The 25,438-nt window shown below is 39.9% G+C and overlaps 2 protein-coding genes across 2 annotated transcripts; one reads left to right on the top strand and one right to left on the bottom strand.

Moving 5' to 3' along the window:
- Positions 1 to 1,513: 1,513 nt before the first annotated feature.
- LOC119736610 (DNA repair and recombination protein RAD54-like) lies at positions 1,514 to 20,671 on the bottom strand. The gene is made up of 3 exons (XM_038210626.1): positions 20,667 to 20,671; positions 3,315 to 3,539; positions 1,514 to 1,698 (listed from the first exon to the last, which is right to left on the bottom strand). The coding sequence occupies exons 1-3, from the start codon at positions 20,669 to 20,671 to the stop codon at positions 1,524 to 1,526; spliced, it is 405 nt and encodes a 134-aa protein (XP_038066554.1). The 3' UTR covers positions 1,514 to 1,523.
- Positions 20,672 to 22,573: 1,902 nt separating this feature from the next.
- Positions 22,574 to 24,861, top strand: LOC119736609. Its single transcript, XM_038210625.1, has 4 exons — positions 22,574 to 22,607; positions 23,466 to 23,693; positions 23,981 to 24,175; positions 24,807 to 24,861. Exons 1-4 carry the CDS (start codon positions 22,574 to 22,576, stop codon positions 24,830 to 24,832), a joined length of 483 nt encoding a protein of 160 aa, XP_038066553.1. The 3' UTR covers positions 24,833 to 24,861.
- The last annotated feature ends 577 nt before the right edge of the window (positions 24,862 to 25,438 follow it).

Raw genomic sequence — 25,438 nt, 5'->3', positions numbered from 1 at the left:
TACAATTTTTAAAATCTCTTTTATTTTTGATCGTTAAAGTTTACAGAATGTCAACATAATTTAAAGACTACATGTAATTCTACTTTAAAGAAAAAAAGACAGATCAACTGCAAGTTACTAAATATTAAAATGGCGTTTCTATTGGCGTTTAGTGCATTTACAGCATTATGATAAGTGGCTGGTGGTTCTTAGTGTTATTTGCTGAAGAGGCCACACAGTGGATTTTGAACTACACATTTTGATACACCAGTTCTACACTTAATGATTTAAGCAGTGTATTATGGGCTTATATGTATTTCATTTAAAGGTGGATTGAATGCTTATAAATTATATAATTTATGTTAATTTAGTCTCTATGATATACATGTACCAAAGAGTATCTTGCAAATTAAAAGAAACGAATTATATAAGTAAAAGTGTTTTGTTTGAAATGATTCTCCTTCGGTCTTTGCATTTACTTTAGGCCTACAGGATTTGCACTTGATAATTACTTTCTTTTCTAATTAGTATATAGAGCTCGTGTGCAATGGTAATGTGTGCGCGTCCCGACCGAGTATTTGAACCCAGTGAATTATTATGACTCAAACTTTCAATCGGCCCCCTGAAGAGTAGTCCGAGGATCGCACATTCACGTACGTCTGCAGAGCCACATCGAACGTCTAATACACGTACATGCTCAATTTATCTGAGAATACGTTAGAAACTGTGAGGCCATTTCGATCAGAAATGTGGACTTCGTTGATGATTGGTCAATTTGGATGCCATGTTTTTGTAATACAGCAACGGGTTATACGGGAGATCTGATAAAAGACACGATTTGAGAAACAAATGAAGAGTTTATATCCATTTGAAAAACATGGACAATTTCCATAATTATGAAGTTTGGGAGAATAAAAACACAGCTGTTTCTAAACTTCACTTTTCGCTTTATTAACTTATTAAGTCGAACATGTATTTAACTACATTAAACCTGTCGCAACTGACATTGGGCAGCTAGGGGAGGGCGGGATTTTAAAAGGGAGCAAAATAACATTTATCGTGTTTTGGAAATAACCTTTTCAAATACAATGCACTAATACCAAAAAAAAAACTTTGCATCAAAACAATGCAAATATCTTCCAGTACTTTCTTTATCTTGTAAAAACTGAGTAATACCACATTTTCTAGAGTGGGATCCAATGGGGGCGGGGTTAGGGGTCATAACCCCCCTCTTGGCACCATAAAAAAAGAGGGAAATCGTGCATGAACCACACACAGCCATAAGCAAGCAGTCATGTAGTCACAGCACTTGCAATAAAACAAGTCCATTACAAGTCACTCACAAGTCGCCAAATCCAAAAAGTCAACTCACAAGCTACTCCAATGAACTGTGATAAAGGCATTTATGGCATATTGTTCATCCCGTGCTACTTGAGACTGGACTTGTGAGGTACCCGCGCTCCATCAGCTAGGAGAACCTTGACTGCAACACGGCAGGAAAGCCAGACTTAATCTCACTAAACAGACTTAATCTGTTCATGCGATCAGTGATGGAAGACAAACGTGACTCGGTTGGTTTCAAGCGCCTGCTTCAGGACCGCGTCTGGGATTCCCCGCTTGCCGGCGCAGTGGTTCCAGTGGGCCAGGTCGCTGTTGCAGTCCGTGTCCGCTGGAGGCGGGCGTGCCTGGATGTTGTTGACACAGCGACGGCATTTAATCCTTTGAAAAAAAATAGAGTAAGACAAGTAGATTAGAGTGATTCGCACAAGTGAACCATTAAGATGTCACCAAACAGAGGCCAATGGACCTTTGTGCCTGTCACTCAAGCAGAGTGCATCGACCAATCAGTAAATGACTTTTTGGTCACGTGACCACGGTAGCTCGATCAACTCGGTTACAAGCACTGAGCGAAATGCAGGCATATTAAAGGTGGGCGGGGCTGAGTCTTCAAATGGGCAACAATGGCACTTAAGAGCCGGACTCTGACCCTGACTTGTAGTCACTGTCGGGACGGGGCCTTCTTTTGTATCAGGAATGCATATTGTGCACTGTTTAACGATGATCACTTTTAATGTGGCAAATACTGACAGATTTTGAACATTATATTTGAAACAACCAACAACATGGAAAACTACAGCGTGTGTCAATAAAAACGCAGGATTCAAAGCGATTTTTTTTTCTGAGAAAATTATGCTACTGGTGTGCCTAATTTGGTAAGGATTTGATTGTCCATAATTTCACCTTTGACAAGATTTTTGTTTGGTGGAATTTGGACTTTTGGTTCAAAGTTATGACAAGTTTTGTGAAGCCGTTCTGAAGCAATGATTCAATGACCTTAACACAACGACCAGTTATGTACAATGCAGGTATGCATTGAAGACAATTAAACATGAACAAAACTTTCTTTGAAACAACTGATGATAAGTATCACTTAAATTTAATAACTGGACTATCATTGTTTCAAAACATCATGAATTATTGACTAATAACATTGATTGTGGACTAAAGGATTATGTAAGCCTAATACTGCCACACATGTCCTTCTTTGCAATCCACAAATACTTTCACCTGTACTGAATTCAAACCTTTCATTAGTTATGTGTGATTTCACAAATCACTCACCAGCTTGGAATTTATAACCTTTCTTCAATGTACTCTATCTCTGGACAGGATTGTCCAAATGAGATGGGATAAAAAGCATAGTGAAGAGAAGGAAAGGTACTTTGAAAAGAGGGTTAAATTATGATGAATAGGGGTGGTTTATATTCTTAATATTTTTGTTTCTAATCCTGCGTTTTTATTGACACACGCTGTACCTACGGGGAGTTTCTGCTCTGCCCACTATGTTAAAAGCAAGAAGTAAAGCAAAAGCCGTCAGGAGCATCTGCTACAGGAGCATCTGCTACAGGAGCATCTGCTACAGGAGCATCTGCTACAGGAGCATCTGCTACAGGAGCATCTGCTACAGGAGCATCTGCTACAGGAGCATCTGCTACAGGAGCATCTGCTACAGGAGCATCTGCTACAGGAGCATCTGCTACAGGAGCATCTGCTACATAGATGACTTCAAGGTACGGCCATGACGTAGAGTTGAACCATGACGTAAGCAAGCTGGCGTTTTCTGTTGGCTGCCCTCATTGACACAATTTTTAATTCTAAGTATTCTCGCACTCGACTTGTACCACCAAGCGTCACTTTTTTCATAAATGCAGGGCAAGAAAAGAAAAGGCCCTTTTCTTGGAAACTGGTTAATAATGGAAAAGCGTCCGACGAAAGAGCATTTTTACAGTATAAGGCAAAGTGACTGAGTGAACACTTTGCTGATCCCCACTCACTTGTCATGCGTATCACTGATGGTGGACTCATTGAGAGGAAAGAGGTCTCGTAGCTGATCCAGGGAGAAGTGCCTTTCCACGTCCTCCTCATAATCCACTACACAGCTGGACAGAGCCTTCTTGTGGACCTGACGCTGGAAAATCTTCTCTTCTATCGTTCCCGTCTGACAAATTACACCCAAAGAAACAAAAATAAAAAAGAAATCAGTCAGAGGTGCCCTAGTGCTTAAATATTTGTTTTAATGGAAAAATCAGCAGTGATTAAGGCCAAATAACATAAATTACGTGTTTCTCGTCCCCGCCCTCAACAATTTTTTGAAATTTGAGAATATTTTTGTTATTTTTCTTAATTGCTTCATAACTTGATATTTCATATATTGTTGTGATAAATAGAAATGCCAAGAAGTGCTTAGGTATTAAGTTGTAAACACATTGCACACAATTTCTCCAGGCTAGGGGTAGTAGGTGTAGAGAAATGGGGAAATAACAAAAAATAATGAGGGCCTCTCCAAGCCAAAATGAGCCTAGTTACATGGCAATCGCTATTTTTGCTATCTGGCTGTGCACGACCAAAAGTACTATACGCATAGCAACTAAAGTACTATATGCATAGCAACCAAAGTACTATATGCATAGCAACAAAAGTACTTTACGCATATTGGAAAGACCTTGTGTCTGATTCTGAGTATTATTTAGTTTCTCAACTATTAAACAAAGTCTATCAAGGAAACCTGTATTGTTTCAAGACAGAATATATCTATAATGAACTTGTCTTTATCATTCAATAAAAATCTATTTTTCCACACAGAGAAACCAAAGAGAATATTCAGGCGTAGTATTTGGTACATTAATGAGTTTCATAAACTTTAATAAATTTTTGGGGTATACAAGTAATTTGGGTAAAAATTAAGAGAACTGGGAATGTAACACTTCTCACTTGAGCATCAGATGCTAAGATGGGACTTATGATTTCAGGACACACAACACAATGTGTGGTGGTGCCCTGATAGAACAGCTTACATTATGTTTCTCAATCTTAAGTTTTGCCCTTCACTTACACATAAACACTGTTTACTCAGTGTGTTACCTCCGAGTGAAAGTTGGAAAAAATCACTCGGGTGGGACTCAAACCCACGACCTCCTGCTTTCTGCTTGACCACCGAGCTTGCGGGATCGGTTGGCTGGTTCAAACTCGCTGCTACATCAGATTCGTACCAGCCAATTGATCCCGCAAGCTCGGTGGTCGAGTGAGGTCGTGGGTTGGAGTCCCACCCAAGTGAAATTTCCAAATCTCTCTCGGGAGGTAACACACAGAGTATACAGTGTTTTTACGTCGGTGAAGGGCAAAACCTAATATTGATATACATCACCCCGACGCGAATTCCATCTTATGAATAGTTACATTATGTTTCTATCATGGGCAATTAAAGACTGGACTTGTCCGAGGTATTTTATCATATTTTTATGTCCACCTTTCTCATAAATAATGAAGCATTATAACACCTGTTTTCAGTATTTAACCGTTTTCTGTTTGTATACAATTGTGTTCGTTGTTTTCATCCATGGTTTCAATTTGCCCGATGTGGGTAATTCCAGTGTCACAGATGGGCTGTGTTTTCATAAGCACGAGTTGGAGACTGTATCTTTAAGACATTACTGATGCTTGAATCAATGATCTAGGCATCAGTCTGTTCCTGAAATAGTTGCGAGTCTTGGGCTTGAATCAGTAATAGTGTACATAAGAAATCGCTATTGCCTTTTATCCTGAGGCATGCAACTTTTCCTTGGATCCGCTGTTTTTCTCATTTTTCTCATTTGTTTTCCTCGTTTTTACTTTTCACGAATGCCATTACAAATTGAAAAATACTGTACAAAGTCTTGTGTGGTTTGGAGTTTCCTCATGTTTTTTTTTTAATTCCCAGTTGCATGTCTGTATCCGTCATGTAATTACAGAAATAAAAGTTGGGTTCAAATACAATGTCTATGACACCAGAATTACCTGTATGCACTACCATATGCTGTTTACAGCATATGGTGTAAGTCCTGCTGTAAGTTCTTTTAGAACTTACAGCAGGACTGTTCTAAACAGAACAAAAAACTACTTAGCAAGTTGATAATAAGCAGGACAAGTTCTTCTCAGAACTAATATCTTCTAAGCAGTAGTTATTACCACATGGTGTTACCGCAAAAACCCGAAACGATACCGATACCCCACCATGCAAAGCCTCAAATCTTATATCATATGCTGTTTACATGTACATGTATTTGTTTTAAGTGATAAGAGGTTCACAGTCCATTTATGCTAATAAAGAAAAATTTATCATGGAGTTCTTTATAAACAAAATTGCGCGACATTTTTGCTTTTGCTTCAGGTTTAGAGAGGCTTTTTGAATAGTTTAGACACATCTCAGCATTACAGTGTTTGTATTTGTATTCTGGTTTTTGCTGTTGTAAAGTAGTGTGTTTTGGGTGCCAAGCAGCCTGGTTTTGCAAGTATTGTCTTTCTGGATTAAAAAAAGGGTTGGAAAAACCACTAAGAATTTACAGTATAATTTTCCTTCCAAAGTATTTGAAAAAGAAAAAAAAACAGTGTTGAATATGTTATGATTAGTTAAAAATAGAGGCATAGTAAGATTTCTTTTACATCATTCTGTCGAGAAACACAACAATTCCTCTGGACCAACATGTAAAAAGAGCACATGCAAAGAATAGTAAAAATTTAATTGATAACTTCACAAGTTGATCGTAACTTTAATGAAGTTGGCATTTGGTTTATAAATAGTCTACCGTACACGCATTATGACTGTTACTTGTGTAATATGAAACACATACATGTATATTTACTCTGGAGGAACTACCAAAAAAATATGGTTGTGGGCTTTGCATTTTATGTACTCTATTGTACCTAAGAGTATGATAACGACTTTCCTTTATACCAAAACAAATATGGTTGTGGACTTTGCATTTTATGTACTCTATTGTACCCAAGAGTATGAAAACGACTTTTCAGCATTACAGTGTTTGTATTCTGGTTTTTTGCTGTAATTGTAAAGTAGTGTGTTTTGGGTGCCAAGCAGCCTGGTTTTGCAAGTATTGTCTTAAAGTCTTTCTGGATTAAAAAAGGGTTTGAAAAACCACTAAGAATTTACAATAAAATGTCCTTTCCAAAGTGTTTGACAAATAAAATAAACAGTGCTGAAAATGTCATGATCAGTGAAAGATAAAAGCTTTGTAAGATTTCTTTTACATCATCTGTCAGGAAACACAATAATTGTGGACCAACAAGTCAGCAACGGAGCACGTTCACACATGGAAGTTGTGTACACGTGACAATACAGCTCGAAGTGCATAGGTCAGGTGGTGTTTTATCAAGTTCACAGTATAGTACAGCTCGACGTGATGAGTCATAATAATGCATAATGAGTCCGTGTCGCATATTAACACTAAGGGTCAATGGACGCGTCCATACCTCAGAGGGATTACAACAAATCGTGGCGCAAAACGGCGCATGTATGTATTAATTTTATAAAGTATTTTGAGACTCAATGCTTTTCCAGTACAATTAATGCATTGGTTAGAGACGTACAGAAACGAAAAAAAAAGCTTAGCCCTAATACCGGGGTTTACCCCTGTTATAAACAATAATAAATTGAAGGACTTTATTTTAGATCCCGTGCCATTTCGTGTATGGCATGATCCTACTGAAGTTACCACAAAATAATGTTCTCTGGAAAGAGAGGAGTGCCGGGATTGAATTGGAAAAACACTTTCCCTCCTCCTCCAATCAAAATAATTCTTGTATTGTTGGAAAGAGCATTTCATACGATTGAGTGACGGGGCGGGCCACAGGCGGCACTGAAAAGTGAAAACAAATATAATGCAGGATGTGAGGAAAAAGAAAGCTGGAATGAAATCTATTGTCGCGGAGAGTTATTATTTTATTTTTTTATGAGTAAATGGTGAACATTCTTCTTTTTTGTATAAGACTTACCCTTCAATAAAATGGAATCGTCATTTCCAGAATACCAACGTGACCCCTACGTAGCTTTCTCTACGGTATATCATGATAAATTTGGTTCCCATACCAAAAGATTATGACTTTTCCTGTTTAATTATTAATAGGATACGAAGATTAAAATTTGGACGCGTCCATTGTACCTCAGAGGGATTACAACAAATCGTGGCGCAAAACAGTGCATCTTTATAATTACAAATGTTTTAATTTAATAAAATATTTTGACACTCAATGTTTTCCAGTATAATTAATGCATTGGTTAGAGACTTAAAGAAACGGAAAAAAACTGCGCTTGGCCTAATGGGTTCACCTTTGTTATTTACAACAATGTTATAGACTTTATTTTCCCCCTTTCGTGTGTGGTAAGATCTCTGCCAGCTGGCTATAATGCCGGGATCATTTTTACTAAAATGTGACACACATCATGACAAGTACCAGTCTGCTAGTTGAGTTGCGCGGTGCACCCATACATATTTCGATTTCTTCACGAACTGAAGTACGATTTATTTCTTCATTACGAGGCTGATTTCGACATGAAAGTATCGTCCGAAAATTAAAAAGAAAAGGCTCTTCAGACCGTAAGTCCACTTTTGTATCCTATCGAATGAATTTCACAACAAAGTTCTATTTTTTTTTTATTTCTCCCATATCTTGCTCCAGTCCCCAAACGGATCCGCCCTCGGACACTGTCTGGCGCGAACGATTTTCGTTTTCACAAAGTTACAAGACTACGGAAATACAATTCGGAGAGAAGCACTTTGAAACGTTCAATAAAAGCCTTTAAACTGGTGAGTTTAATACATCGTGCAAACGAAAATATTATACCAGTCAGTTGCCGTGTCACGCTGCTCTATTTTCTTGTCCACACAACTGACAGCAACGCGAGGCCAGCGAACGATGGCCGTAAAAAGGGCTTCAAAAAATTCGCAATTTTCATGGCAAACCACAACCGATCCAAACAAACGAAGTTGTAGACTATGCTGTGAGAAACAATTCTTGCCCCCGGACCTAAAACCGGTTGACCTTCACTTCCGGTGTTACCGGAAGTGCAATAAAAACCGAGTATAACTCAAAAGGGGAAGCATTTTACTACACACATATTATATATGTGTTTATATATTTAGTAATAAGATAGACCATGAATTAATGAACATTTCTTTTCGTGAACGTGAACTCACTTGACCCTTTCTTCCGGGTAAACCGGAAGGTTAAAGTTAGGTGAATTCAAAATGAAGACTATAGCCTGAAATCAAAACAAAGCAAAATTTCTTCCATACGGTTTACGGTATGATCATAAAACCTAGTGTGAATTTGCATCACGTTTTAATACGAAGATACTATATATTTTGTTACGTCATCATGACGTCCTCGAGTATCAAATTACAAGTGATTTAATGAAAATTTTGACAAAATAGTTAGCGCTATATCTTTTGAACTAAATAAAGTATCGTGTTCGTTTTTTTCGTAAAGTTGTAGACTATGCTGTGAGAAACAATTCTTGTCCCCGGACACAAAACCGCTTGACCTTCACTTCCGGTGTTACTGGAAGTGCAATAAAAACCGAGTATAACTCAAAAGCAAAAGCATTTTACTACCCACATATACATTATGAAAGTGTTAATTGAGGAAAGCCAGACACAAAACAGTGTGATGAACGTCATCTTTCGAAAGAGCGCCCCCAGCGGCATATAAAATATTGTTTGCTTTCTTTAATTTGAAAACCATCTGTTAAAATTTTACCAAACCACCCCTCATTATTCTTTGATTAACCACAGATAATTTGGCAAGAATTCAAATTCATGACGTCATCAGACCGGAAGTTACTTCTATGAGAATTTGAAAACGATACTATTTTAAATGTAATTCTATCATTTGATTAATGTCGTATATCTTCGTAGCCCAAATAACGATATGCCTTACAATGTTCACCTTTTGCTTCCAAAAACTGTGACGTCATCCAACCGGAAGTTAGGTGTTATGAATACCTACAGTGAACTTTTACCACGTTACGAAGATAATATATATTTTGTTACGTCATCATGACGCCATCATGTATCAAATTACAAGTGACTGAAGGGCAAATTTTAAGAAATAGTTTGCGCTATATCTTTTGAACTAAATATAGTATCGTGTTCGTTTTTTCGTGAGTCTGTAGTCTTTGCTGTGAGAAACATTTCTTGTCCCCGGACACAAAACCGCTTGACCTTCATTTCCCGTGTTACCGGAAGTTTAATAAAAACCGAGTATAACTCAAAAGCGGAAACATTTTACTACACACATATATATTTTGTAAGTGTTTATTGAGGAATGCCAGACACACATATATATTATGAAAGTGTTAATTGAGGAATACCAGACAAAAAAAAACCAGTGTGATGACGTCACCTTTTGAAAGGGCGCCCCTAGCGGCATATTAAATAGTATTTGCTTTCTTTCATTTGAAAATCATTCGTTAAAATTTTACCAAATCGCCCCTTGAAATTCCTTGATTAACAACAGATAATTTGGCAAGGCTTAAAATTACGTCATCAGACCGGAAGTTACATCTATGAGACTTTGAAAACGATAACACTTTTAAATTTAATTGCATCATTTGATTCATGTCGTATATCTTCGTAGCCCAAATAACGATATCCATTTGATTCATGTCGCATATCTTCGTAGCCCAAATAACGATATCCACAATGTTCACCCTTTGCTTCCGATTACTGTGACGTCATCAAACCGGAAGTTAGGTGTTATGAATACATTCAGTTATATTTTCCATATTTTCATACGTTATTAAACTTCACAAAAAACATTTATCCACTCCGAATTACATCAGTATTCATTTCCAGTTTTGAATAATGACGTCATAAAGCCAGAAATAATTTGTATGTGTACATAAAATGTTTACTAAAATTTATCACACCGTTAAAGATGCATTCTAAACAAAGAATTGATTGTACTGGAAAGGATTTTATTTGTGATCCTTTGGTTCTTACATAAGCATATTCATAACTCAACTCGGCAGTGTTTAATGAACAATTAAATTGCCTGCCCGACCACTCTGCGTTTGTAACAACAAACGCAAACCTCTAGTCTTTATTTTATGTTGCTTTGTACACAGCTCGACATGCATACCCATAACTTGTCCGTGCCACATAATAACACCAAGGGTCAACGGACGCGTCCATACCTCGGAGGGATTACAACAAATCGTGTATATATTACAAAATAATGTTTTCTTTATAAAATACAAGCTGGTTTACCCGATCATAGATCGGGTAGGGCGTAGTGTTGGGGATGAAAATGTGGGGAGTTAAATGTAAATGGGGGATATAGTTGGGGAGACATGCAGTTAAAGAATAGCAATTTCTGTGGTGTGATCTGAGGCAATTTCTGATCACTAAAACCAATTTGAGCAAAAGATCATTTGTGAAAGTTTTGAGTTTTGAGTAATTGAATCAGCTACATGTATTCTGAGCAATAGAATCATTATTGTAGGCTACAATATTTTTATTCGGGGAAGAAAAAGTGTGTGTGTGGGGGGGGGGGGGGGGAGACCAAACAATGTCCCCCCTCAAAATGTGTGTGTGTGTGTGGGGGGGGGGGGGTCCCCTGTTCCCCGTCGATTTACACACATGATAATAATTATGTACCATGGCAACTCTGTAAATGTTGCCGTTGGTCTGTTAAATTGGCTTTTTGTGAGGCAGTCGCATTTGGAAAACGTAGTGAAAAGGTTACTGTAGTACACAGGCGAAGGCTGGTTGTACAATTTGACAATAAATCATAATGCAATAAAACGTGAAGGTGTCATTTAAAATGAAAATGTTGAGTGTTACCATAAAATTACAAACGGTCTGAATCATGGAGGAAGGTCATAATTAAGTTTCAGTATTGGACTCTTCAACAAACGTAAACTTGAACTTCTTACAATTTGCGAGACCGTCTACGATTCAACTTTTATTCAAGTTGGTTCAACCATCTATATATAAGAGCAAGTTTTACTCGGCCTCCGAGAAATGTTTGCTTCTGAAAGGATCCGAGACCGCGGCTTCACGTCCGTGGAAAAATGTGGGTGTCGTCCGCCGGGTCGGACACTTTTTCGTCGATTTTTTTGTGACTTTGTTTAAGATCGCGATATTCGAAGCAATGCATCGATCCTTCGTTGACCCCAAACAGGCCCCCGAAATTATAACGCGACACTGAATTATACGTGGCGGGCAGCGAACTCACAACGCTCAGCCTTGGTGGTGGAAGCATGGAGCTGTAAACACATTATGGAAGCAACAGCACTCTATCACGCGACGTCACATGCTTGCGCTTCAAGTACCCAACCTCGTTTGCAGGGTGTGGAGCAGGCTGCAGTACGCGTTGCCATCGACAGTTTTGCATAGCCCAGAAATACTATGCAGTGTAGACTTTCGATTGGTCAGACCGCGCAAGGGCATACTTATGTGTAGTCCTTCTGAGTATTCGTTGCACTCGGCGCAGGGCGGCAAGGCAAGCGAAGCATATGAAAGAATAGGGACACTTGGTGGCCACGCACCATGGAGAAAAAATATTTTACCAAGGTCACCCCATACTAACGTTTGGTAAACTCTTTTGCAAAACGGCTGAGTAGAACACGTAAATGAAACCCCTACGTTGACCTCGCTGACCTCGCACAGTCTAGACACGCAGAAATAGCCAGCACAGGGGGCGGCCAGGCAGTCAACGTGAAAGCGCACACGACGGCAAATTCCTGCGCAAAACGCAGTCACGAAAAATCGACGAAACGGATCGCCGGTCCGTACGGGAAAATCAGGACGACCCGAAGCGTCCGACCCGGCGGAAGACACCCTCCGCATTTTTCCACGGACGTGGAGCGATTTTGGCGCCGCGGGAGCCCGCGGTCTGGGATCCTTTCATGAGCAAACATCGTCTCGGGGGCGAGTAAACTTCTCTCTTATATATATAGATTTTGACACTCACCGCTTTTCCAATACAATGAATGTATTGGTTAGAGACGTACAGAAACGGAAAAAACTGCGCTTAGCCCTAATGGGTTTACCCCTGTTATAAACAAAAATAAATTGAAGGACTTTATTTTAGATCCCATGTCATTTCGTGTATGGCACGATCCTACTGAAATTACCACAAAATAATGTTCTCTGGAAAGAGAGGAGTGCCGTGAGTGAATTGGAAAAAAACTTTCCCCCTCCTCCGATCAAAATAATTCTTGTATTGTTGGAAAGAGCATTTCATACGATTGAGTGACGGGGCGGGCCACAGGCGGCACTGAAAAGTGAACACAAAAATTAATGGCCTAAAGTAATGCAGGATGTGAGGGAAAAGAAAGCTGGAATGAAATCTATTGTCGCGGAAGGGCATTATTTTATTTTTTATGAGTAAATGGTGAACATTCTTCTTTTTTGTACAAGACTTACCCTTCAATAAAATGGAATCGTCATTTCCAGAATACCAACGTGACCCCTACGTGGCTTTCTCTACGGTGTGATCATGATAAATCTGGTTCCCATAGCAAAACTTTATGACTTTTTCTGTTTAATTATTAATAGGATACGAAGATTAAAATTTGGACGCGTCCATTGTACCTCAGAGGGATTACAACAAATCGTGGCGCAAAACGGTGCATCCTCATATTACAAGTGTTTTAATTTAATAAAGTATTTTGACACTCAATGATTTTCCAGTACAATTAATGCATTGGTAAGAGACTTACAGAAACGGAAAAAACTGCGCTTGGCCTAATGGGTTCACCTATGTTATGAACATCAATGTTATAGACTTTATTTTCCCCCTTTCGTGTATGGTACGATCTCTGCCAGCTGGCTGGGATAAACGGAAAGAACACACAGAAAGTACTGGCCTGCTATAAGTTGAGTTGCGTGGTGCACCCATTCGATTTCTTCAAGAACCGAAGGACGATTTGTTTCTTCTTTACAGAGCAGATTTCGACCTGAAAATATCGTCTGAAAATTAAAAAGAAAAGGCTCTTCAGACCGTAAGTCCACTTTTGTATCCTATCGAATGAATTTCAAAACAAAGTTCTATTTTTTTATTTCTCCCATATCTTGCTCCAGTCCCCAAACGGATTCGCCCTCGGACACTGTCTGGCGCGAACGATTTTCGTTTTCACAAAGTTACAAGACTACGGAAATACAATTCGGAGAGAAACACTTTGAAACGTTCAATAAAAGCCTTTAAACTGGTGAGTTTAATACTTCGTGCAAACGAAAATATTATACCAGTCAGTTGCCGTATCACGCTGCTCTATTTTCTTGTCCACACAACTGACAGCAACGCGAGGCCAGCGAACGATGGCCGTAAAAAGGGCTTCAGAAAATTCGCAATTTTCATGGCAAACCACAACAAAGTTGTTTTAGGTAGTTAAAGACCTACTTCATAAATCCATCTAGGTATTTTTTTTTTCTCAAAAAAAAAAAGATTTCGATGCATTTTGACGATATTATTTCACAAACAAATCGACTAAAAATTAGGTCATGAAATTTCAGGTTTTTTCGAGAACGATGAAAGACTCCCAAATGTTGAGGTAATCAAACGAAAGAATGAACCTTCATCTACAAAAAATCTTGTGAACTTGATGTTGTTAATATTTTAAGAATTCGATATACTCCTAATGTTTCCAACAACTTCCATTTTTCACAACGCGTAAAGATCGTCGCCATTGTAGCTAGGAACCCAAACACGGTGTGACCTTATGATCCATACGTCCACTGATCGGTCAAGCTCGAGTATGGCCTGCTCAATATTCATAAGTCATTCAATGCACGTTATAGCACGTGATATTCACGATCACAAACGTTTTCAGGACGGCGTACAACATGTACTTACGTTCGTTTACACGCGTACACGTGATTGCAAATCATGAAATCTCGCAAAAGTCTTCATTTTTCAACCAGCGATTTGGACCAAACATTAGAAGTCTCCTGCACGTGTTTCACATGAAAATGAAGCGTAAACTTTCCTTTATCTACTGAGCCTTGCCGTTTCTTTCGGCCTTTTTAAGAATCGAATGTACACCTAAAAACTATTGGCCATTGATAATTTTGTTGATAAAAAAAATATGATTTTGTTTGACAGGCCGTATACTACACTTATATTTGTCAAAAGCAGTTATTTTTGGTATCAAGATAAAGCACACGATTTCAACTTTTCACTTATTTTATTTTGGCCAAACAGTGCATGTATTCAGGCACTTTTCGTGTTTTTATGTAGACTCGAATAAATCTCCTAATATCTTGCGTACGCTTTTGGGCCATGCGTGCGCGACCTCGGGACAAGAAACTGAGGTCAAACAGGGCTGCGTGCGTGACACGACTACTGACTGATACCGAGTGAGCGCAGTGTACTTTGGACTTTCGCTCGTACCCCCCGCCCTGCAAACAGGACGCTGGTCAGGGTAGTCTAGGGGCTAGACATCGTTCTTGTTTGCTACGCCGATAACCGCGAGAGGGAACCATCACGACCAACCATGATCACCCACGAACTTGTCAGATCAACGTCTAGGGTACTTGCTTAAATTTCCCCCCGAAAAATGGGGGAAACTAGTGCGCGTGCGCCAATTTTGTACGTAATTTCCTCTTCGCGCACGCGCACTCACGAAACAGATCTGCCACAAAACTGCACAATAGTCTGGTAGCTCGCTATAGTGCTATACTACTGGGTGGACGTTTCAGACGTACAGTGGATTATTGTCTGCTATGCTGTCGGCCGAGCCGCGGGTTGCCATCCGGCCGTGTACGGCGCCGGGCCCGTCCGGGGTAGCATTGCAGTACGCTCGCGCTGTTTGGTTCGTAAAATACGACGGAGAAATGGCGGAGAAGTTGCCATTTCCAACTTAACGCAGTATGATACACCAAAGTATTGCGCCGTAGGCGCCGTACACGTACACGCACACACGTACACATCAGTGTGACCGTAAAGTCAGAGCTAAATTCTGCTAAAAAAATGCACATAAAAAATCTGTCAGGTTTATCAAAAATCTGCCAAATTCCCGAGAATTAATCGAAATACACTATAAACACTTAAAATCACATGTAGATTGGTAGTATTACCCATAATTAAGGTTCAACTCACATTATAAACATTCTATAGTCACATAAAGATCTTTAATAAATTTCGGGCAAAACGCAGATCCGGCCACGACGACGTTTCCCAGTGAACTTCAGCACCTAGACCCAGAGTTGTAACGAGTCACTGATTTTTGTGACTCGAGTCGAGTCAAGTCATTTTAAAGAAGTGACTCGAATCGAGTCGAGTCATTAGGTCAAAAGGTCGAGTCTAGTCGAGACAAATATTTAACTCGAGTCAATTCGAGTCACGATTATTTGAACACTATGTATAGGGCCAAAATTTAAAGGAGGACATAACTTTAGCGAGCGTTCAAATCCAAAGCTTCATAAGAAATTAAAAAAAAACCATGATGAAACAGCGAAATAGAAAATGTGTTTTAAAAATCTGGTTCCCGGATGGTATTTTGTGCGTTCTAGAATCATGGGGTGGGAGTCTGTGACACTTGTATATTTGTATATGACTGCTATTCGCAAAGTAAAGTGAGCATAAATTTTGCACCGTAAGTCATTGCGAATACTTTTCGCAAAGTTGCGCTTTTTTGGGGGGGGGGGGCGGGCTCGATCGAGTCTTATTTCGTCGTTTTGCTCACGAAGTGACAAAAACCTCAAAATTTGACAAAAGTCCATTCTGAGATAATCGCATTTGAAGTTGGTCATATTTTCAAAAGACATTTTCAACCACTTTGCAGTAACAGAATTCGAAATTTTTTGCATTGTCCGATAGGATATGATTTGCTCTTTGTTAATTCATAGTATTTTGTTTGTCAAAATAGTTCGTAATTAAACAGTTATTCATTAATAAAACTTTTTTGCACTTCGTGAGAACATCAATACTTTGGCTCCCATATTTTGTCACTTCGTGGGATCATGAATCGCGGAGGCTTGTACTTTTTTCGACGCAACAAACTTGTTACTTTTGCGCGTCACGACAGTTGAGCACGCGCGCGTCTGTTCCTTTTCAACATCGTTCGCGCGCGCGTGTACGCTCCCATCCTGCCGCGTGTAGACCATTGTATAATTTCTGGCCCTGCTCACGAGGTGACTTTTTGTCACTTCGTGAGAACAATTTACACTTTTTTACACTTCGTGAAAATGAAAATCACCGATTTCAGGCCGCTTGTTGTCAATAATATTGTTTGTTTACAATAATTAAGAAAGTAACAATATTTTGCCTTGAAACTTGGTCAAATTGTTCCTTGAGATAACTATAATAAAATGGCTAGTAAAACTCAAAATCGAATAAATATCGATTTTCGAGGTTTTTGTCACTTCGTGAGCAAAGCGACGATTTATCAGCCTTCGCTCGAGTCATTTGCTCGCAGTAAAGTCGAGTTGAGTCATTTACCCTTAGGAACTCGAGTCGAGTCAATTGACTCGAGTCATTACAACTCTGCCTAGACCAGCCAACTTGTCCCATTATGCCAGGGTTTGTTTGAAAGGATTGAAGCTTTTTAAACAAATATGTATCATTTTTTGTTCGAATTTGTTGTTCAGATTTGTTCATTTTTTGTTCAAATTTGCTCAGTGTTCTCATCAAATCAAATTTACAACCATTTTTGCAGAATTCTGCCAGAAATCTGCCCAAAAAAATCCATTCTGTCAAATTTTCTATCAAACTCTCGTTTTTTTACAAAATGCGGACAAAGTTAGCCGAAAATGGGCTAAAACGGTCACCTTGGTACACATGCACCATTACATGTATACACACGTACATTACATCATGATTCAATATCCGCTGGAAACGGCACGGTATGGTACGTCAGGGAGTCAGACTATGAATATGCATGTATTTGGGGTAATTATGCAACATAAATAATGCGCGCTACATACATTAGCCAAAACAAATGCGCGCGCATTACACAACCAATAGCAAGTACCTGCAAACAGGATGCTGGGATACTCATGATGAATTCACGCTCTGATTGGTTGGATTTTGCGTGACCAGTGACCTGCGCGTCATCAAGGTCATGATTCTGCAAGGCTCGAAACGGCCGTTTAGACTGATTCATTTCTCTTTTATTCCAGTTTAGAGATTTTTTTTCTCGTTGAAAAAGCGTATTAATGTAGGAAATTCTGTAAAACTTATGTGTTGTAAATTTACAATTCCTGTCACTCGCTCAGGCTCCGTTTCGAGCCACGAACGGTCGGATTGCATTATGCGACGCTCAAAATTGTGTCCACACGGTCCGCAATGAAACAGAAATCACATCCGGTATGGAATGTGCGTAATTCTATGGGAAGTTTCGGATAGCCTTTGAGCACATTGTGTAAATGCGGTCTTGATCAGCTGCAGCCTGATGCTTTATACATAGGTCATAGGCCATTTCCTTCACAAGATTTTGTGAAGCTGATCAGAGTATCCCAGCGTCCTGTTTGCAGGGCGGGGGTACGAGCGAATGTTCTGGGTGACAAGTTCGTGGGTGATATTGGTTGGTCGTGATAAAGCGCCCTCTCGCGGTGGCCGGTTATAGCGGTGGCCGGTTATCGGCGTAGCAAACAAGAACAACGTCTAGCCCCTAGACTATGGTCAGGGCTGACTCATTTGAGCTCTCATTGGATAGATTTGCGTGACCCGTGACGTAGAACGCGTCACACAAACTAGCATCCGCTGCCCATCATGCGTAGCGCGCGCTAGCTAGCTGCATGCGAAGGTCAATCCTCTACTTCCTTCACAAGATTCTGTGAAGCTCATCAGCCCAATTACCAGCGCCCTGTTGGCAGGGCGGGGAGTACGAGCGAACTTTGGACTCTGAAAACGCAATACTCGGTTCTGTAACGCGCGCGGACTATTTTACAGCCTTCGGTACGTGTTCGTATGTGTATAATATTCAATCTTGTGCATGAACTAATTTCGGACTATGAAATACACATACATAATCGTCTTTCATTAAAAATAGAATTTGCGTCGGGATTTGGACAAAAAGTTACAATTTTGTTTTTTATATACTGTAGTATTTTTACGCCACTGGAGTACGCATACGTTTTCCCCGTCGTTTGCATTCAGTGTACGATACATGTTGTGTGTGTACAGCTCTATGGTGTGTATAATGTTACACACAGCACCAATACACAAATGTGGTTTCTTATACCGCCCGTCCACAGTAAGCGACAACTGGGCGGCTGGAATCACAACTAGCCCACACTGAAAAAAAGTGCCTGGGTTGATTTTACCATGCTACCTCCATGCTACAACATTTCGTGGATTTCAGGACAATAATTACGCCAGTTACTTTTCGGATGGCTGCAAATGATGGACTATAGCTTTAACATCATTTCGTTCAAAGCGCGTTTTGTAGCCCAATTGAGCTCATTCCAGGATGCAGTGTCTTTTTAACAATTTCCGATGGTACCAACCTCGTCCCCAGTGCTTACTTTATTTCAAACCGTGTTTCCAATAGTAAGCCCTGGATAGGAAATTTTCTTCCTGTATCCTAATTCGATATCGCAATTGGCTAGTAATGGATTTCTTCGTGGTGTTATAGGCATTTCTTTTGTTTGTAAACATTGGCGCCATTTTGTATGGGCTGCCGTAAGTGCATAAATTGAAGCCGTGGTTGGCAACATATTTTTCCAAAGAATTTCCACATAACGCCATCAACACATAGTAAAAAGGCATATGTAGGAATTATTTTGTAGCTTTGTTGAAAATGTTGTTTTTTCAAGTATCAAATAATATTTTGGTGATCTGTAATAACTCTTCTTAATTTTTGCAATGTTGGACCTTCCATAGTTTTGTAGGCCGTGGTTGGCAAAAATGCAGTATGCCAACCAACTCGCAGAAAGGTCTATTCACAACGTGCAGTAAGTTTTTTCACGATCATTCGTCCACGCCTTTGGTATTAATATGAAATGTGATACTGCATGTTGTAACAGTTTAATTGAATAAATCGTGTTTTCGTAACTCACGCTGTGCTGGCGCTGCGACGAATGGACTCTGTTTTTACCCCAGTCACCGCATACAAAAACGCACGATAATGTAACGCACATGCAGGCACCAGACTATTCCTCATTTGCATACGTGTTCAAATATTTTGCACATGCAAATGATCCCGTACCAGGGTGAGAGAGCAGGTCGTGATGGGCGCGTACTGCTTGACACCCTGGAGTCGAAGTTGCGATGGTACAGCTAGGTCCTGAGGGATGTGGTGTTGGGTCAAGCATTTCCAATACTTCATAGGATTTTTCACCAGGTTTAGCGGGGCAAGTTCACGAGATTTCTCAGCAACTTGTAGGCGTCGGTCCCAATCACTAAAGCAGTATGGCTTGTTTCTTTGCTGCGGCCGTGATATCGTCGGCAACAAATATTAAATGTTGCAATTTTCAACGTACTACAGCCATTCATCTTTCCCCTTTCGAAGTTCCACGATTTTACCGATCAGTTATCCGCGTCGCCAGTTTGTAATGAACTAGTTAAAGTCGGTTTTCACGCAATAATTGAGTTTGAAAACGTGCTTTATTCTCGGCTAGGCAAACACTGATCGATCATTCCATTACCATAGGCTATATGGTATTTACAAACTACAAACATCTACATGTACAACAGTCTCGTGGTAATTCGTGTACGACCAGACAGTAATACATTAATTATGCTTAGTCCAAAGTCCAATAGAGTCCAGGACGTGGGTCAAAAGGGCTATGATTATTTCTTTAATAAGGCCCAAAAGAAATAGTTTTGCTTCCGATTACATGACATTCGAAAATAGGGTAGTTGGGTAGGGAATTTTTTTTGCCAATTCTTTTTGTGTACCATCATAATGGAGGGGTCTGCGTGTAGTCAATATCAAGTGATGTAAAAGGTATAAAGTGATGGTTTGGGGTGGTTTTTCTCTCATTTTTCCAATAAAATAATTAGGGTATGGGGCTGTCAGAATAGGATAGGTAGGGAAACCGGAAGCAGAACTATTATTTTTTTTGGCCTTATGCACCTGTTAACACAACGTCGTCCCCAGGATAGGGCTTACTTTAGTTTCAACCTCGTTTCTAATAGTAAGCCCTGAATAGGAAACTTTCTTCCTGTATCCTGATTCGATACCGCAATTTAAACGTAATACATTTCTATTGTGTACTTGGTGTTGTTATTTCCAACGTGCATTACGTTTTTTTTAGTTCTTGTAATTATTTCGTCCACACATTTCTTCAAAATAATCATTTCCTTTCCAATTTGTTCAAGTTATGAAATGTGACTGCATTATTTGTCTGGTAAAGATTGTAACATTTAAATTTTGAGAACAAAATCGTGTTTCCGTAACTCACGCCATGCTCACGCCGCGACAAATTGATGTTTTTACCCTAGACACATGGGCGTCGCGGGGGGGGGGGGCAAAAATGCCCCCCAAAAATGTCCCTGCCCCCCTCTAAACTGAGAAATCGAGAATATGTTGAGGCATACAGGAATTTTCTGGGAAAAATATGTTTTGCCCCCCTCAAGAAAAAATCCTGGCGACGCCCATGCCTAGACACCACACAAAACAAACGCTGTTGTGAAGCATAGGACGTCACCAGACTACTGATTTGCATATGCCCCAACATGTTAAAAAAATCTGGACATGCAAATGATCCCAGGGTGAGAGAGCTGTCAATGGTTTCAATCCAGGGGTGTCTTGGGGGGACCCTGTTTTCAAATGCACAAGACACTATTTTAATTTCATTCTGTATAATTTGGGGCCAAGTAAGTATTTCTTTCTCCTGTCACTGTACCCCTTCAAGTTCAACACGTAACAATGTGTTTCCGATAAATCGTGGCGAAAGCTCTTGCCAAGAATATTGGGTGATAACATATCCGTGCATATACATGTAGTCTTAATTCCAAGACTTATAGAGGTGCAAGGAAGCGCGAGGAAAGTAATCAAACGGCGGCGCTGCTAATGAATTTCCAACTGAAATGCATCAGAATTGATCTCTTCATTATGCACCCTTATTCACAGAAGGATTTATAGGTCCCAATGTACCACTATATACATGTATAACCTTTGTTTTGCTACCAATAAAAAAATTGTAGAAGTTTCTGAGAAAAATGAACATTAAGGCACCAATAATTATAGACACAATAAAAATAATTCTGGAAAAAGACTTCAACACATTTTACGTTATAATTGCATTTTTGCTTCCATTATAGAGACTGCAAAATGACGAGGCGAGTCGGAATTCAAATGCAGTGGGTACCATCATTGCTGTTACTATGCTGCACCTGTAAGCAGTCACAAAATAATAATAATAATCTTTTTGGCGGACTCAAAGCCCGGTTCATACTTGGCGCCAATGCGAATGCGAAGCGAATTCGACGTCAAGAAACGTTCGCTGCGAAATCCGCCCGAGTTGAAATGTGTTCAACTTTTACGAATTCGTGGCGCGATTACTTGCCATGACGTCACCAATTCGCGTTCGCTTTCGCTTTTGCGCCGAGTATGAAACGGGCTTCATGACCTGGCTGCACTGCATGGATTGTAAATCTAAACTCAGTAATCCCAATATTATTACCAAATTACAGGTCAATTCAGTTTTAAAGTCTAAAAGAGTATTGGGATTATATGGGAAATCCCGATGTAGTTAATAAAAATGGCTGTGAATTACCGGCAAATACCTTTTTGGAATCCTGACTAGGCCTACATCTGGGGGTGAAATCACTTTATGGCAATGGTTTCCTCCTATCCTATAATGCCTCCAAACACAATTATGAAGGCAAATCTGGCGGTGTTTGACTTTTGGTCCAAATTGAGAAAACTGTTTGACTGGAGTTAATTTACTACAAATTAAAATTACTAATCAAGAGCAAAACAATCGTGTCAAAAAGAATTTCGATTGACCTAGATTTCCGAAAGACTCTATGTAGTAAAATCAGGAATGATTTCTCGTTAGTTATAGTGCAAGCGATCACCGTTGAAGCCTTGTTCTTAGAACGAAGCCACCGTGGGATCGTGCCCTGTCCCCTGAGCAAATCTTGCAAAATGCCGGTAGAAGACGTCGACGCGATGTACTGGCGCTATGGCTCAACAAGCGACACATCCATCCTCATCTCGTACTTCTTGGGAAGAGTGGCTCCCCAAAACGGGATCCCAGAGGGCGTCTATGATATCGACAGTGAGTGCAATCTCATCATTGAGAACGTCACCGCCTCCAATGAGGGAACCTACTACTATATGCTGAAACCGCGTTTTCTAAGCATGAAAGGGGGACAGATTGACGTTTATAACAAGGGTGAGTCCATTTTGTGAGTTTACTTTACTTGTCTGCTTCAAATGTTTCTTAGCATTTTGCAAATTCCATTAAAATATACAAAACCAAAAAATAAGTTCAATTGGCTCGCTGTCGCTATAGATATATAAAAACTAAATTTGGAAGAATATTTATTAAGAAAATTCCGACATGTGGATCTGCACATTTCCCAATTTCATTGATATTTTAAACAGCAAATACTGCTCAGCATATAATTATATACACGTATGTGCTAAACAAAGATAAGCTGGAACCTGCAGTCACAAGCAATAATACAGCATGGCATGTTGGCAGGTAAATTTTTTGCCAAGGAAATATTTCCTGTGTTTAGGAAATGTCATGTGCCTAGCAGCTCCATGACATTGGTCGCAGGTCGATTACAATAATGACGTCTGGTTTCCGTACTTTGTCTCGAGTCTCGGACAAGTTTTTACTCGAATGTAGCCCCCAATCTCTGAATCACACTTTGATTAGCATACCTCAATCATTCAAAAACGAAAGTACCAAAATATTATAGAAAATATAGAAATTATCCTACTTTAATGTATAAATAATAGGATCAAACATCCTGTGAAATCAGTGGGCCTAGTATGCTGTCATTTTCGAGAAAACAGGAATTCCCATCATTGTCCCGATGGCTAGGACGAATTCATCTTGAAATGACAAACTGGGATCTTACCACAAGAGAATGCACTTTCAGTGTTTCCTGCAGAAGTGTCTGAGCTGAAATTTGGGCGGGCTAGTTTGTTGAACAACCTTCTTCAGATTAATTGTATTGTTGTTTCTTGAATCAGTGAAAATCCATTTTTTTTTGCAAAATTAATGATGTCCATTACCCTTTACCAACAGTCTCCCCAAGTCGGCCATATCCTACTGTCATCGGCTGCAATCAAGACCACGACGCAGACACGTGCGAGGTGAGAGTACGACACGACAGCACGATGCATGACCTGACCTGCGTCATGGAGCAGGTCAAACCTGCCGTGGAATTGAAGTGGTTTTTGGGCGGGCTGACGGAACTCAAGGCCTCAACAGCAGTCAGATCTGTAGTTCTACCGGCTAACACAGGTGAGCAATGTTCTTCATAAGATCATGGAGGAATCGTGTAGTCACTGGCATCGCTGGAGGGTTTGTGAGGCCGTGGGGGTGTTGCACTCCTCTCCCCTCCCTAGTTTTAGTTTTTTTGGTCGCCAAAATCGTTGTACTGTCGACAAAATTGTGTGTCCGTCCGTCGTGTGTCTGTTTCAAATATCATCGACCTTGAACATAACAGCGCCCCATACACCCCAATGATCGTTTCCGATTTTGTTTAGTAACCTTTTATTAAAACATGCATGTATAAATCTATTGATCAGGTTCGTCGTTGCGAAACAACACCTATTCAACTTCAGCAATAATCCAAGTTCCTTCGGATTACAGTGACATAGAATATGTGTGTGAGGCAATGGGTGTTGCTGTAGGAAGCAGTTCTACACGCACGAGGGTGCGCCTTACCAAAACTGAACCCACAACGGCAACTTATGATGAAGTTCAGTCCTCCAGCAATCCAGGTAGGTATAATTGTACATGTACATGTACATGTACATGTATTAAAAAAAGACGCTGTGGGGACCAGGAAGGGGTTAGGAGCGGTGCTAAATATTTTGTCAACTGTGCATGAGGAGGGGTATAGGGAGGACCAGCAGCTTAGGGAAATTCAAAGGGGGAGGGGGCGAGGTGGAGTCTATCTCACTAAAAGGGGCGCTGTTCAAACATGTATCGTCAACCGGGTTTGCCGCCCATCATGCCCATGTAAAGGGTAATAAACTGCGATTATGTGTATTGCATAGTTTTAAAAAAGTTAATTTGGTTAACCTTGAGTATATGACGCTGAATGCTGCTGACGAGGATTTGATGGGGTTTGCGTTGGTCCATTGGCTGCGCCAGACTTTAAAATGGGGGGGGGGGGCAATTAGAGGTCAGGGAAATATTTGAGGGGCAGTCAACTAAAAGCCTGTGTATTCGCGCGCGTGCCCATTTAGTCCGTGGGACGAGAGGCCGAAAACACTTTAGTTTTACGCGTTCTGGTCCACCGAATTTTATAACCCTTTCCAGACATGTAGGTTATGATGTACCAATATGATGTAGCAATAATTTACATAAGTTTTTTTATTTGCATTGTAATGTTTGTCATTAAAACAGGTCTGTCTAAAGAAGAAACGAAGTGAATACATTCGTGCTGAAACCGACGCCATTTTGCCTATATGAGCCTCCGGACCCCTTGATGACGTGTCTTTGGACATTTACACCGGGTTGCCCTTTCTCTTGTTACAATTTTTGACAGAATGATTTCTAACCGTAAGCACCGGCCAAGAAACATTCATGTTGTAATTTTATGCTCGCATTCCACAAGAAGAAAATATTACAAGTCTGTTGGAGATGATGAGGCATTTTACTCTACACATGAACAATACCAGTGCAAACTACCTCCGGCGAGTTTAAACGGAGCCTATCACGTGAAGTCAATTTTGAAAAGTGTAATATATTTCTCTGGAGTTTCAATTTTAATATTTAGTAACTTGCAGTCGATCTGTCTTTCTTTTTTTTTTTTTTAAGAAGAATTAGTCTTTAAATTATGTTGACATAGGCCTACTGTAAACTTTAACGATCATAAACAAATCAGTTTTGAAAAGAGATTCAAAAAATTGTACAACGTGATGTAAAGGGGATGCCCCTTTAATTTGACAAGTGATTTTCATTTCAAGCTGTGACACTCCTGTCAGAGCTTAAAATGAAAATCACTTGTCAAATAAAAGGGGTATCCCCTTTACATC

This window comes from Patiria miniata, unplaced genomic scaffold (assembly GCF_015706575.1).
Source record: "Patiria miniata isolate m_02_andy unplaced genomic scaffold, ASM1570657v1 HiC_scaffold_3, whole genome shotgun sequence".
In the NCBI taxonomy this organism is placed as follows: Eukaryota; Metazoa; Echinodermata; class Asteroidea; order Valvatida; family Asterinidae; genus Patiria; species Patiria miniata.
This window is presented reverse-complemented; position numbering and strand designations above follow the sequence as displayed.

Bases quoted from the DNA above. Each gene is read 5' to 3' on its own strand.
- LOC119736610 (XM_038210626.1), bottom strand. The intron at 1,699-3,314 runs GTGAGTGGGGAT...TTTTTTTCAAAG, and splicing joins ATCAGTGATACGCATGACAA to GATTAAATGCCGTCGCTGTG.
- LOC119736609 (XM_038210625.1), top strand. From the start codon at position 22,574: ATGAAAGGGGGACAGATTGACGTTTATAACAAGG. The intron at 22,608-23,465 runs GTGAGTCCATTT...TCCATTACCCTT, and splicing joins GATTGACGTTTATAACAAGG to TACCAACAGTCTCCCCAAGT. The intron at 23,694-23,980 runs GTGAGCAATGTT...TCTATTGATCAG, and splicing joins AGTTCTACCGGCTAACACAG to GTTCGTCGTTGCGAAACAAC.